This window comes from Melospiza georgiana, chromosome 19, assembly GCF_028018845.1.
Source record: "Melospiza georgiana isolate bMelGeo1 chromosome 19, bMelGeo1.pri, whole genome shotgun sequence".
NCBI lineage: Eukaryota > Metazoa > Chordata > Aves > Passeriformes > Passerellidae > Melospiza > Melospiza georgiana.
In genome coordinates this window covers 11,068,840-11,082,858 of record NC_080448.1, presented here as the reverse complement: position 1 = coordinate 11,082,858, position 14,019 = coordinate 11,068,840, and the positions used below count along the sequence as shown (strand labels likewise).

The 14,019-nt window shown below is 43.3% G+C and overlaps 1 protein-coding gene across 2 annotated transcripts; it reads right to left on the bottom strand.

Annotated features, from left to right (window-relative positions):
• Positions 1–1,677: 1,677 nt before the first annotated feature.
• On the bottom strand, positions 1,678–13,946 carry RPS6KB1 (ribosomal protein S6 kinase B1). Of its 2 annotated transcripts, XM_058037376.1 has the most exons (15): positions 13,837–13,946; positions 10,683–10,732; positions 9,924–10,044; positions 9,152–9,220; positions 8,598–8,745; positions 7,930–7,987; positions 7,523–7,623; positions 6,570–6,660; positions 6,278–6,368; positions 5,870–5,977; positions 5,511–5,573; positions 4,702–4,779; positions 3,276–3,383; positions 2,634–2,746; positions 1,678–2,112 (listed from the first exon to the last, which is right to left on the bottom strand). In XM_058037376.1, exons 1-15 carry the CDS (start codon positions 13,906–13,908, stop codon positions 1,875–1,877), a joined length of 1,509 nt encoding a protein of 502 aa, XP_057893359.1. In that variant the 5' UTR covers positions 13,909–13,946; the 3' UTR covers positions 1,678–1,874. The 2 variants fall into 2 exon arrangements, 1 of the variants encoding a protein (XP_057893359.1); XR_009115388.1 differs by lacking the exons at positions 1,678–2,112; positions 2,634–2,746; positions 3,276–3,383; positions 4,702–4,779 and having other exon boundaries at positions 6,274–6,368.
• Between the last annotated feature and the right edge of the window lie 73 nt (positions 13,947–14,019).

The following is a 14,019-nucleotide window of genomic DNA, read 5'->3' as shown; positions in this document are numbered from 1 at the left end:
AACTTGATTTTTCTGCTAAAACTATTCAAAAAAATATTTTTTTCAACAAAAGGCTTATCAGGAAGGAAAAACAAAAAATAACCCCTAATTTTTTCTCAATCATAACCATTTTTATGTGTTGGTTCTTTGATAGCATCAAGGTATCTCTGAATCCTTCTGCCAATTTCAGCAAAGAGCACTGGGCTTGGATTCAATGCTTACAGAGAGTTTTATGGCTTGGATCCTATGGCTCAAAAAGATTCAGTATCCACAGAGTAAGCAGAATCTAGAATAAAAAAATCCCTACAGTTGTGAAACACCAGAAGTAGACTTTGCACAGTTTGACTAAAAGATAATGCAACGTGTGGCAGGCAAAAAGTGACAGGACTTGTATGCAGCTGCATGATCATCTCCACACACACACACACCATCCACACTCTAACCTAGGGTAAAGCTCTGCAGATATTAACCCTTTCACCAGCTATGTTCATGGAAATGCTTTCTCTTTAAGGCAGGAAGTATTTAAAGTAAGGTAAAGTTTTACCTTTATTTTATTCTTTGTACCTGTAAGTCAGTTGTACAGATCGTGACAATTTTAAAAACATAAATAGTGTCCTTAAGAACATGTTTGCTAAATTAAAGTTTTTGCTAAAGTTCTGACCCACTGTGGAAGACATTCACTGAAAGGCCATTGAACACTTTTCTTTTCTCATACAATCAGCAAATTTATTGCCCCAGCATAGAAAAAAAATGTTGATAAATTTAGAAATGTATAATGGCAGGAAACTACCATAAGCAAAATTTCATTAATAATAATTTAAAAAATCCTCAAATTCTTACCCACTGGTTACAAAAATATTTGATTTCCTTATTCTCTGGAGGATTTGTCTGTGTTTCCTGTGGTACTTCCTAGAGGTTTCTGACCTTGTGTTCTGCTCACTGTTGATCTCTGTGGGTAAGAATCTGAGCTGCCAAGCTGTGCCCAGCTGCACCAAAGTGATGTTTCCCAGTGAAATGTCTGCTGAGGACAGGCATGAAATAAGCAGGACGTGGGTGAGCCCATGGCTTCCAGTTAAGCCTAGAACATAGCAGCACTGCTGTTTGATTCAATCCATTTGTCTGTGCAGGAACAAACAGGGATTTCAGCTGGGGAAGCAGGGAAACAGTTCTCTCCCACCCCACACTGCCAGGCTGGTCAGTGAGTGATTCATTTATTGATTGGTTGGTTCATGAGGAGGAGAATCAGAACTAGAGCCTTCAACTTTTCTTCACAGCAACCAATTAAGTTTGCCTTTTTCATTTTGGGATACTTTCCATAATGAGCTGAATCAAAAAATCTATTTGAAAAATATATATTTATATATATATATATATATAAAAAACTCATTATGTTTTGAATGTGAACACCAATTAAGTTTAGCTTTCCTCTTTGATTCCACCCCATTGTAGGAAACCGCTTAACGAGGCTTGCATGCTAATTAGCCCTCAGCTGCAGGCCTGCAGGCATTCCAAACCCTGCCTAGTAAAAGGGCCAACCCTCCTGACACATTCAGACTACACCAGTGATTCTGAAGCAACATCCTGCCCCTTAATACTGTCAGTTTCGAGCTCTCAAGCTGAAAGATCCTTGATAAGGTGAGATGTCACTGGAATCAGTAAGATGATGTGCCTAGAGTTCTGCAATACCATTTGCTAAAGTTTGTTTTTTTTTTATGCACCATTGATTGACAGGAAAAAAAAAATCCGTTTTTCTTTGCTTTCCAAGTCTCTCTGTGCAATGACCGATTCTTTGATACTGTCACTTTTTAAAAGTAAACCAAACAAGCCCTCAAATTTCAGCTCCAGGGGGCTCCTGTCCTTGTGGTGTGCACCTTGAGGCTCCCGGGGTGGTGCTGTCATAGGTTCATGCGCAGGTGCTCCGGCCGCTTGGAGATCATGGGGAAAGCCTGTTTTTTGTAGGGCCCAGAGTTTGGCTGGCGGATTGGGAGTGGTGCTGAAGCCTCTCCACAGACTGTCACATCCATCTGTTCGATTCCACTGCTCTCCATGGGGTATTCCACAGGTGCCTGGGTGGTGGATGCGCCGGCAGAAGCACCTCGTCCCCAGAACTCCCCAGGGGAGAACTTGACAGGGCTTTAAAACAACAAATACAGAAAATCAGAGACACAGACACAGCACCAAGGGGTTCCCCTGCTCTGCAGGGAACTGCACTCAAATTCCTATGGAGAAGCAATTCTAATTCTTCCTTTCAATTCCAGGAGTTGGAGGAATTTCCAAGTCTGGTTTCTGTCACAGCCTCCTGTAAAATTCTCTCATTTTGATGTGATAGCAGAAGGGTTTTTCTGTACTAACACAGTTCTTTAGTGCTTAGGATGTTCTGGAACAGTTTTAGCTGTATCAAAGTCACCACTGAGGCTCTATCAGCACTGAAAAGCAACAAATTAGAACTTCATGTGCTGCCCAACACCCCAGACTTGTCTTTGATACTGTGCTTTATAAAACAGAATCACTTCTAATGGAAGTGCTGGGCTTACTCAGAAGCAAGGCTGTATTTTGTATTTCTACAAAATTTCTGTATTTCTGCTTCAACAACTTGTCAAAAACTGTATTATAAAAAAAAAGAAAAAAAAAAAAAGAAAAAGAAGATAAAGTACCTGACAGGTGTCCTAGGGCTACCTATGAATCTGCGAGGTGATCGAATTTTTGGTTCAAAAGAAAATTTCTCTTTTACACTTTCAAGTACAGATGGAGCCACATACGTAAAACCCTGCAAAACAGGAAAAAGGCACTGCAGCTCACAGGCAAGCAGGCATTCAGGATCACTTGTGCATTTATGAAAATCTGATTATTACAGGAAAATTATAAAAAGAGTCAATGTAGACAGATGAACCCTTACTCACTCCTTGAAGCAAACAGTGGCACTTCAGGGAGTTGCTACACCCCAGCTATTTCTCCTCAGATCACAGATTCAATTTAATGAATTTTGCACACTCAATTTAATGAACTTTGCTCTCTGCACTGGCCATTGTTGTCTCTGCATGGGCAGGGTTCACAGTGCAGCTCTCAGTCAGAATGCTGACATGCCACAGGGGCAGCACTGTTTGCTGGCTGCTGGATAAAGACAATGTCAGCAATAACCAAAGTATTTTCAAAGCCTTCAAACATTTCAAACCTGTTACAGGATTTGGGTTCAGTTATGAGAGTTTGCTTCAAGGTGTTAGGAGTCAATAGAATGGATTTAGGTGAAATGCCCCCATTCCCAGCAGCAAACCCCTCTCCAGTCCCTGCTCACTCACCAGAAAGACCTGGTTGGCACTTTCACTGAGAGTTGAGTCATCTGGGCTATCAACAGGTGTCTGACGTGTAAACTTTGAATCAAACTGGCTCACATCCTCTTCAGATTGCTTTGCAAAAACAAAATGATTAAGGGTTTATATTACAGATATCAACCAAATGGCTCAGCGGTGAGCAGTGCAGCCTCTGGACTGGATGGAGTTCATTCCATGGGTTTTGGCAGAGCTCTGCTGGAGGAAAACCCTGGAGTGGTGTCGGAATCCTGTCGCTGCCATGGGAGGTCACTATGGGCACTGACACTGAGAAATAAAGGCAAGGGGGAGGGGCAAAAATTATGGATCAAAAAGGAACACGAATTAAAAAGATGCCTTAAAAAAAATCTAAAATTACAACAAAAACTTTTAGAAATACAATGCCAGTTTCTTGCAAGTTTAGCCCTTGTCACAACCAGTATAGAACAGTTGCAACTATTTAGTTTTTGGAGGCCTCTCCAGATAGTTTTGTCCCATGTTTGCAGATACAGAAGTGTTTATAGTCTGAGGGATAGAGGATAGCTCTGGAATAAGTGATTATGAGGAATATGGTTTCATTTGCTCAAAGAACAGCAGTAATTCCAAAATCCCTTCTTTATTCCCATGTGTCACTGGAAAGGCAGCAGGTATTTATTTGTGCAGGCCTTCATGCAACCATGGAAGCACAAACTGAAAAACCATCTGGTTTATATAAGAAACTTCCATAAAACTGCTACTAACAGAAAAACCCAAAACCACCTTCAGATAAATATTTGGAAATTTTAATCTTGAGTCTTTCTGAGGGGAAAGGGGTCTGGAGTCCCCATGCTGTAGAATGTTTGACATTAGTGATGCTTAAGCCAGTTTTAGGTGAGAATTTTAGTACCTGGGAATTATGGAGGTGCCAACACCCACAGCTGCTGGGGCTGATTGTACCCAGAGGGAAAAAACATCCAAATATAGGATGGGATAATAAAAACTTCTTCATCACATCACTGGTTTGAGGTAAACTCTAACAACTGCTCCTAATGCACAAGATGCATTGTAAAGATTAATAAGCAAACACAGAAAATGCTTAATTAGGTGATTTCAATTACTTTTGCTTAGCAACTCTATCTAGCTGAAACTAAGTGCTGACTTACTGTAGAGGGTTTAGAAGCTGATCTCAGAGTGAACTGCACCTGCAGGTCTGTTTAACCTATGGGTCAGAAGCAGGAGGAATTCAGCCTGAAGCAGATCAGGTGCCAGATCAGATCTGCCAGCTTTAACTGAGGGTGGATCTGTCCCCTGAGTGACAGAACTCCAGTACCAGGGATCAGGGCACTCCAGTTGGTGAAGTGAACCTTTCTCAGTTTTATTAAGAGCTTTGCCACAGGCACACAGGGCACATCTCTCTCCCAGTATTCCCAGTACATACCAATAAGGGTTTAAAAGGAGGTTCCACCTTGCGTGCCAGCAGCTCGTCCCAGTTGATGTGTCTGAAGAAGGCGTGAGCCTGCAGGGGGGACAGAGCACAGTCAGCCCTGCCCCAGGGCACACAGCTCCACCAGCAACACCCAGCCAGACCCTGCTTGGGGTGTTTCCTCCCAAAATCACATTTGGTCTGGTGTGGAACATCTGCAGCACGACCTTGGAGAAGCTGCAAGAGCTGAGAACTGAGATCACACCTCCAAGTCAGACACACGTCCCCATTTCCTTGGAAGTGTCAGAAAAAGGCAGCGTACGTGTAAAACACCTCTGCATTTTCCAGCTCCAGAATTAAACCATGACAAAACACTGCATTAATGACAAATCAGCAGAGCTCTGAAATATGGAGGACTCTCTAACACTTGTCAATATCACCACAAAAACAAAGTCAGGCTGGAATGTCACTTTTCCCTTCAGGGAGCTGCACTAATACAGGACTGGCAAGGTTTTCATGTGACTGCTGAGCATCCTCACCCTTCCAGGCTGCACAATTAGCATTGTGCAACTGCTAGAAAAGATCTACTGCAAGACACAGCTAAAGAATAGAAGTTATTTTCTAAATCTGAAATTATCAAATAGCCAGACAGCTGCTTTTGTTAAGCTTTAAAGAGTTGAGGTTTTGCTGAGTTGTCTGTCACATGTGGCTGCCTTTCTGCTCATTACCCTTCAAGACAGACACTCTCCTTCCCTGAGGTGCCTTCAAAGCTGTTTTATTTTCAGTGAGGTCATTTAAGAAGTCTCAAGTTAAGTTCCAGTTACCTGAACTTCTCCAGCATCTCCAGGACCAGCTCCTAGACGTGAGGCAGCATTTCTTTTTAGCAGCTTGATGAGAAATAACAGCCAAAAAAGCAGAATTAGTTATGCTGTTATAACCAGACTAGTTGTGCCATGAATCATCACTTCAGTGAGTACTGTGCAGAATGAATACAGAACCATCAGGAAAATCTGCATTCACTTGAAAACAGTTCTATTTTCAAGGGAAATCACTTCCTGCACCACTCAGCAAAAAAGTGATTTAATCAGTAACAAATCAAGCTGGAACTGAACAGCCACAGTGGTATCATTATATTTCTATTTTCTACATACATGTGGAGTAGTAACAATCATTAAAATTTTACCTTTTTAAGCAGATCTCTGGCTTCTTGTGTGAGGTAGGGAGGCAAGTTGAGTTTACACTTGAGAATCTTGTCAATTGTTTTCTTTCTGTTCTCCCCAGTGAAAGGAGGCTGGAAAGCACCATTGAAAAAGGAGGAAAAACAGAGGACTTGTTCAGATCTTTAATTTGTGTACACAGAACTCACTTCAGTCATTTATAAAGCAGGTAAAATTACTGCAAAAAAGCTGGATAAAAGCAGCTCATGTCAGTAGTCAAACCTGAGAGCTGGATTTTGGTTCTATCTTACTTGCAGTGTGTATATATATAATATATGGAATATATAGTATATATAATACATGCAGCTGAGTTAGGTACAGGGAAGCAGAAAAGCTACAAAGGGAAAACCATGCAATTATAACTGTGCACCTACTGCTCCAGTCAGCATGTCATACATTAATGCCCCCAAACTCCACCAGTCCACAGCACGGTTATGCCCACTCCTCATCAAGATTTCAGGGGCCCTATAAGCAGAAAAATCAAAAATATGGAAGCGTTTTAATGAGATTAATATTAATTGTGACTGCTAGTTTTAAAATAAAACCTCATTTATCAAGTCAAGTTGTCCAAAGTGACTGAACATATGAACCACCAGTTAAAAAAGGCAAACCACAGGCATTACCCCCAGAGCAGAGCAATATTTTGTATTTCATGGTGCAGCTCACATGTATTCAATTGTTCCACAGAATGTGTGTGTGACTGTTCCATCGTGAATGGATTCTTTACATAACCCGAAGTCAGTCAGTTTTACATGACCTGAAATTAAATAAATCAGATTTAAGACTTGTCAGAATTCTGCCATTTGTAGAAATAACATTGAGAAAAATTAGGAATTTTTAACATGGATATGTAATTACTTTGAATTACTTCCACATATGGTCTGACAAAGCAATGCAGCTATAAAACAGAACAAGGTAATCACACTTACAGAGAAAACCAAGTGCTGCCACTTGACAAACTCCCAGAACTTGTTCAAATACAGACAAATGTATTTAAACTTAAAGACTGTAGAGCATCATTTAGCTAAAAAAGTAGGTTACTGAATTTTACTGCCTGCTTCAAAATTCACAGAACCATCCTCACCAAACTGTAAAGTGCCCTGAATAATTCAGTACAAAGACTCAGACTAAGTAAATATGTTGTTTAGGAAAACATGAGAATTCTGGGTGACACAGAGTGCCAGACTAATCAGTGGCACAGTCACTGGGGCAGTGCAACCAGGAACTGAAACTGCTGTCAGTGAATGCCAGCTGTGGCTCAGTCATTGCAGCCACTGATGACCTGACATCCTGCCCAAAGTGCCTTTCCTACCATCAGTCATCCCCATTGACTAAAATGTCACAGCTTCTACTTCACAATGATCCAGCAGAAGAAAAAAAAATCCAGAGGTGCAGAAATGGCAAATCAACTACTCAAAACATGAACTTGAGCTTGCTGTGGCCCATTAAAGCAAGGAATTTGTGTTTGAGGGCAATCAGCTCTGGCAGCTCTTCACTTATCCCAGGAGTGCTACAACCCTGCCTCTGTTCTAAGGAGATTCACCTCACACTGAGGTGTGTGACCCTTGGGAGAACTGTTTTCAGAGGCCTGGCAGCCTGGTTCATGCCCAGAGCTGTACCTTGGTGATTGAGCATGATATTCTCTGGCTTCAGGTCCCGGTAGATGATTCCTTTCTGATGCAAGTGCCCCAGGGCCATGGAGATTTCTGCCAAGTAAAAGCTGAAAAGGAACAAAAATCAGACAGATTCAATCATGCAGAGCATCTTAAGCAAATCTTTCACAGTTTTCAACCCCCAAACATTGACCATTGCCCTATGGACAGAGCCTCACTGAGGCAGTGCAATCTCCTCTGTTGTAGGACTGGAGTTCCACCAGCACAAACTGGTGAGGGCAGCACATGGACACCCTCCCCAAACCCTCTGAACTGCTCTTTCACTACCCTCTAAAATGAATGAGTAGTTAAATATAGTTTAAGCACTTGGAAAAAAACCCAAACTATTAATTTACAAAAATAGCTTCACTTACCAGGCTGTGTCTTCCATAAATATCCCTTCTCTCTCTAACTGCATAAATAGTTCTCCTCCTGTCATCAGAAAAAATAGATTGTACTCAATTAAAAGTATCATTTTAAGTCAGTCCAAAGTCTATTTTCTAGGAAAACTATAAGCAACAGGTATTTTTGTCTGCTGTACCACAGGCTGTTTCACAAAAAAACAACCGAGCCACTGTTCTGTCACCCTCAGGATTCCAGCAGCCTGAAGAAATCAGCATTTAAAACCAAGAGCATTTCTGTCCCTGTTTTTTGTAGTTACAGCTTGGAAAAAATTGCTTCTGTGTCTGTTTCCCTAACCATGAAATAAGGGTAACACTTTCTTCTGTCACAAAGAACCTGCAAGGACTAAACCCTCATGATTGCACAGAACACACAAAAATGACAAATCTAGTGGAAGGAAAAGTTTTAAAACCCCTTCTCTCTTGTACTGTCATGAAAAAAATTGTTTTATGTTTCATTCCTCTTTATTGTATGGAATTACAAAGTTTATTCATGTTCTTCTATGCATTTTTAATACAAACCTGTTTCAGTTTAAGACATCAAGCCATCATTAATTGGCCTTTTACTTGTAGGGTAAGAACCCCAAATTTTTGATTGTGCAAGACCCCAAGAAAGAGAAAAAAGAATGTCATATACTGACCACTGAGATACTCAAGGATGAGGTAGAGTTTTCCACCAGTCTGAAAGGCATAAATTAAGTCTACAATGAAGGGATGCTTCACTTCCTCCAGTATATTCCTCTCTGCTTTTGTGTGAGCTGTATCCTTGGCATTCCTTACAATCATTGCCTGTAAAAGCAGGGATAGGTGAGCACAGAACATGCTAAACAAGGCAGACTTTTATACTGAGTTCAATTCTGAGCTTATTAAATTACAACACCACATAGGAGTTAGCAACAGCATTAAAAAATTACATTTCACCACAGTATCTGCGTAAGAGGTTTCTTACAGAAGTTTGTCTTTATTTCATAGAATCACACAAAAATTTAGCTTGGAAAGGACCTGTTTAAATGAGCTGCTGAGAACTACCCTGACAGAAAAATTCAAAGTTTAATTTTAATTCCAACTATATCTGACTAAAAACTGTATATATCCTAGAACTTATTCTTAGGTATATTAAATCATTAGATAATCCTAAAATGGAGGGATATATTTATGTTTTTTTAGATTGAGAAAGTAGTGAAATTCAGGTTACCTTTTTAAGAACCTTCATGGCAAATATTTTCCCGGTGTTTGCTCCGGTTACTTTTCGTACTTGAAACACCTGAACAACAGCAACACAAAGGCAATCAATCACTTATTTCAGCTGCATGAACTGCCACAAGCTAAAAAGCAAAGTTGTGCAAGAGAGAGAGAGAGAGGAGATCACCCACAAAGTACGAGGCAAGAGAGAGGGGAGATCAGCCACAAACCAGGAGGCAAGAGAAAAGGAGAGAGATCACCCAAAACAATGAGGCAAAAGGCAGAGAGAAAGGAGATCACCCACAAACTACAAGGCAAGAGGAAGAGAGAGAGGAGATCATCCCCAAACAATGAGGCAAGAGGCAGCGAGAGGAGATCAGCCAAAACTACAAGGCAAGAGGCAAAGAGAGAGATTACCCACAAAAAATGAGGCAAGAGGCAGAGAGACAGAAGATCACCCACAAACAATGAGACAAGAGAAAAAGAGAGAGATCACCCACAAGCTGCAAGGCAAGAGGCAGAGAGAGAGGAGATCACTCCCAAATAATGAGTCAAGGGGCAAAGAGAGGGGAGATCATCCCCAAACCAGGAGGCACAAGGCAGAGGCTGATGCAGAAGACTCTGGGACACGCCCTGCTGCTCCAGCCCTGCCAGGGACCTCAGTGCCCACCCTGGCAGCTGGGGTGGTTCTGCCCCATCCCACCTCTGGCAGGATGGATTTTTCAGAGAGGGGGAAGGAGAGCAAAGCAAGGGGGCACTGAGGGGGCAGGGCCCAGGGCTCTGACCTTGCCGTAGCCGCCCTTGCCCAGCACGCGCAGCAGCTCGAAGCACTCGGGCCGGATCTTCTCAGGGCCTCTGTTCACGCTGGTCTCTGAAATCTCAAACTTCTCACAATGCTCCATCCCTCTGCAGAAAAGCAGAAAGAGGCTGTGAGCCTGTCTGGGACTGAGGAGTGAGCAAATGAAAGCACTGACTCCCTGGGAAGAGTCTGAGTAACAGTGACAGAGATCTGCAGGAATTATTGTTTATTGTGTGCAAAGTGCATCCTGCACGGAGAGGGCTGCCTGCAGATTTTGGGGATTTATAGGAGCAAGATTTCCTTCAAACCCCTTCAATTTAGTGCACAATACATCTGCATTACACCAGAATTAAGTTTAGAGGATGAAAACCTCAAACTGCCTCAGGTATTTCTTTATATCACTATATCCATATTATATCATTATATCCATATTATATCATTATATCCATATTATATCGTTATATCCATATTATATCGTTATATCCAAATATTATTCAAAGGCAAGAGATTTGTTAGGAGAAACAAGGATCAAAAGACAAACAGCAGCTTTCAGCAGAATTATTTTTATTATTATTGTTTTATTTCAAGATACAATTGACAAATTTTAATGTGAGGAAATAGCGAAACATCTAAAAATGACTCAAAATGGAACCAGAATGATAAAATTTTCTATTTAGTTTAACAAAATGAGAAGTTATTTGTGGTGGGCATGAATGGTACAGAATATTTTCTAGCAGCAACTTACAGGTCATATTGGCCAACTCCTCCATGGTCCATGCTCTCACTTAATTGACCCTGGGGATGAGAAAGGCAGAAGAAAGATAAATTAGAAAAAGGAAAGCATTAAAAAAAATGCACTGATGTGGTTTACAACTTTTAAGGTTTGAAAAGACAAAACATATAATTAAATAGGTCAGGAATAAAAAATTATCAGCAGAAGATAAAAAATGTACTAAACTCTGTGCCAGATTTGCAGTACAAACAGTGACACAGGGAAGCCCTGCCTTACCTGGCTGCATTGTTACTCAGTCACTCAAACATCAGAGGCACAATTTCACAGCCCCAAGTGAACCTGAAAAACCTTAAGGTACTGCAATTTTCTTTAAAATTCCTCTTAGAAAGAAACTCTTGAGTCCTGTTGCAGCACTATGCAAATCAGATCAATAATAAAGATTTTGTGAAGAGATGAACTGGGACTCCTCTGCACTAAAAATCTACTGAGAAAGTTTTATTATTTTACATTGGTAAGTGAAATCCCAATGGTGATGAAAGAATTCAGCTTTACTCTGATGTGAAACACATTTTCTGACCAATAATCAATACTGAAGAAGTTTCAGCACCAGAACCAGCCACCATTAAGCAGTGAGATTTAATTCTACAGAGATATTTCCCTCAAAGAATTTTGAACCTGATCCCTTCCCTCTGACTGTGGCCCTGCATGGCAAAAGTGCAAAGGCAGCAGACAGCTGGGATGAATGCAAATAGAATGTCAGGGGCAGCTTCTGGTGAGCTGCAGACTGCACTGTCACATTCTGATTTCTGCAAGTATGGACACAAAATAACAACTGGGAGTTCCTGGGGAACAGCCTGGGACCTACAGACTGAGCAGAAATATCCTGAGTGACTTGTGAAATTCAGAGAAGGAGAAGAAAAAGAAAACCACTGAGGTCTGCAAAAACCAGCCCAAGCCAAGGAGTGCATTTTAAAATATTATCCAAGTGAAAACACTAACCAAAGAAAACTCAAAACTTTCAACAGCTTCCAGACCATTTCAACGTTAAAGTTTACAGAGGCTGGTTTATTTTGGGTGATCTAAAGGGGAATTTAACTCTTGGATCCACCTATGAACACCACAGGCAATTAAGGAGTCCAAAAGATCAGGTTTGTTTCCAGCTCATGTCCTCCTGTTGACATTTATTAGAGAAATCCAGCTTATTGACATGTTTCACCACAAAAGCCACCAGAGCTGCCCTTGACCCATCTCTTAGATGCCAACAAATGAATTTTTAAAAATTCAACCCAGAGAATAAACACCCCTCAGTTCCCAGAGCAACTCCTGCTGTTACCCAATGCCCCTGGCAGAGTTTGCTGTGCTGCTCTGGCTCTGTGAACTTTGGGTTCCATTCTCAGTATTAATTTAACCAAAAGTCACTCCAGATACCATGCTGGTATTTTTTCAGGGCTCCTTCTCACTTCACAACACCAAGAAAGGCTCTGGGAAGCCACCAGCCCTTCACTCCACACATTGTTTCCTTTATTACAAACAAATTAAGGCTGAGGCTTTTTTCACCATAATAATTAGTGCAAACAACCACATGGCTTTTGAGGGAACTCCTTTTAAACAACACTTTAGGTTTTCCAGGATGGCTGTGCCTACTCAAACCCACAGCTGAGCTCCCTGGGCTCCTCCTGGCCTCAGAGGTTTTGGGAAACAGCAGAAATTTGACAGCACAGACCTGAGTGTGCCCCTTGATGTGCCCTGCTCTGGCTGCATCCTCTCTGCTCCCAGCAGGACACACACCCTGTGCAGGTGACTCACTGCAATGCTGTCCCCTCACACATTCCTGAGGTTCCTTCCCTGCCCTTCCATTTCCTTCTTTTAGGGCGTTTTCATCCCAAGCCCATTCTCACCCTCTTTATCTGTTTGCCAAAAGGCACCTGAGACCAATCAGGGCTGCCAAAGTCCAGAGAGATGTCGGTCGTGGCAAGGTTCTAAAATCCACAATGGTTCCATTGTTCCCCCAGACTGAATTACAGGAACACACCAGAGAACAAACTCAACTTTCTGGGCACCTCGATCAGAACCTGTTCTTGGCAGCACTAACAGGGTGATGCAAGAAACGTTTTCCAAAGCCAAGTGTTTTATTGATTATTGAGGTGACAGACAGAGCTTCTCCTGCAGGCTGAGAAGATTTCAAGCCTTCAGCTGTCAAAACAAAGTCCCTGCAGGTTCCATGGAGTGAGGGTAACAGAATATCTGCTTATCTCCCCAAGGGAAGTACCTGGAGGGAATCTACAGCAAACACGGAAGGGACTTTTCACAAGAGCAGGAGGCTTAGATTAAATATTGGGCGAAATTCTGCCCTGGGAGGGTGGGGAGACCCTGGCACAGGGTGCCCAGAGGAGCTGTGGGTGCTTCATCCCTGGAAGTGTCCAAGGACAGAGCCTGGAACCACCTGGGAGAGGGGAAGGTGTCCCTGCCCATGGCCTCAAATGATTTTAAAGTCCATTCCAATCCAAATAGTTCCATGATCTCAAGGACTCCAAGAACGTCATTAGTACTTAAAGAGCAGAAAAAACCCGCACTGGCAGTTTGAGCACCAGCAAAGGGTTAATATACAAAACAACATTAATAAACCACACAAGACCTAGAAAAACATAAACAGAGATGATGCAATAGAATCCCCCAAGGCTCTGACAGGGCCCAGATGAGCATCACGAGCCGCAAAGTGCAATTTCTGTCAGGTGCGCCGCTCAGAGCCCGGGATGCGCGCAGCGCTGACCCGCCTAGCGCAGCCTTTCAAACCTCGCCTTTTAATTTTGGCGCGAGAGCAGCGACTTTCCCCGGCTCCAGAAAGATCGGCATTCCCGCACTGACGTTCGGACATGTGACAGTACAGAAATAATTAAAGAAACTCCGCAGCGGCGCTTGTGCCGCGCTCCCGACGCCGCGCTCCCGGGCAGGGGAGAGCTCCGCCACTGCCCGCGGCCCCGGCGCGCTCCGGCCGCGCCTGTCCCGGGGCGGTTCGGGCTCTGCCCGGCCCCAGCCGCGGCCTCTCCGCGCTCCCGCCGCCGCCCCAGCGCGGCCCCCGCCCGGCCCCGCGGCGCCTCCCGCGCCCTCCCTCCCTCAGGCCCCGCGGCCTCCCCCGCTCCCTCCCTGGCCCGCCTGCCGCTCTCACCCCCTCCTCCAGCTCCTCGTCCGAGCCCGCCTCCTCGGGCTGGTCCAGGTCGATGTCGAACACTCCCGCCATGGCGCCGCCGCCCCTCGCTGGCTCCGCCGGGTGCCCGGGGCCTGCGCCGCCTCATGGGCCCGCGCCCCGCAGCGCCGCCGCGGCCGCCATCACCGGCTGCGCGGCCGCAGC

Bases quoted from the DNA above. Each gene is read 5' to 3' on its own strand.
- RPS6KB1 (XM_058037376.1), bottom strand. From the start codon at position 13,908: ATGGCGGGAGTGTTCGACATCGACCTGGACCAGCCCGAGGAGGCGGGC. The intron at 3,384-4,701 runs GTATGTACTGGG...GTTTTTGCAAAG, and splicing joins CTCCTTTTAAACCCTTATTG to CAATCTGAAGAGGATGTGAG. The intron at 2,113-2,633 runs GTACTTTATCTT...GTTGTTTTAAAG, and splicing joins AGCCCTAGGACACCTGTCAG to CCCTGTCAAGTTCTCCCCTG.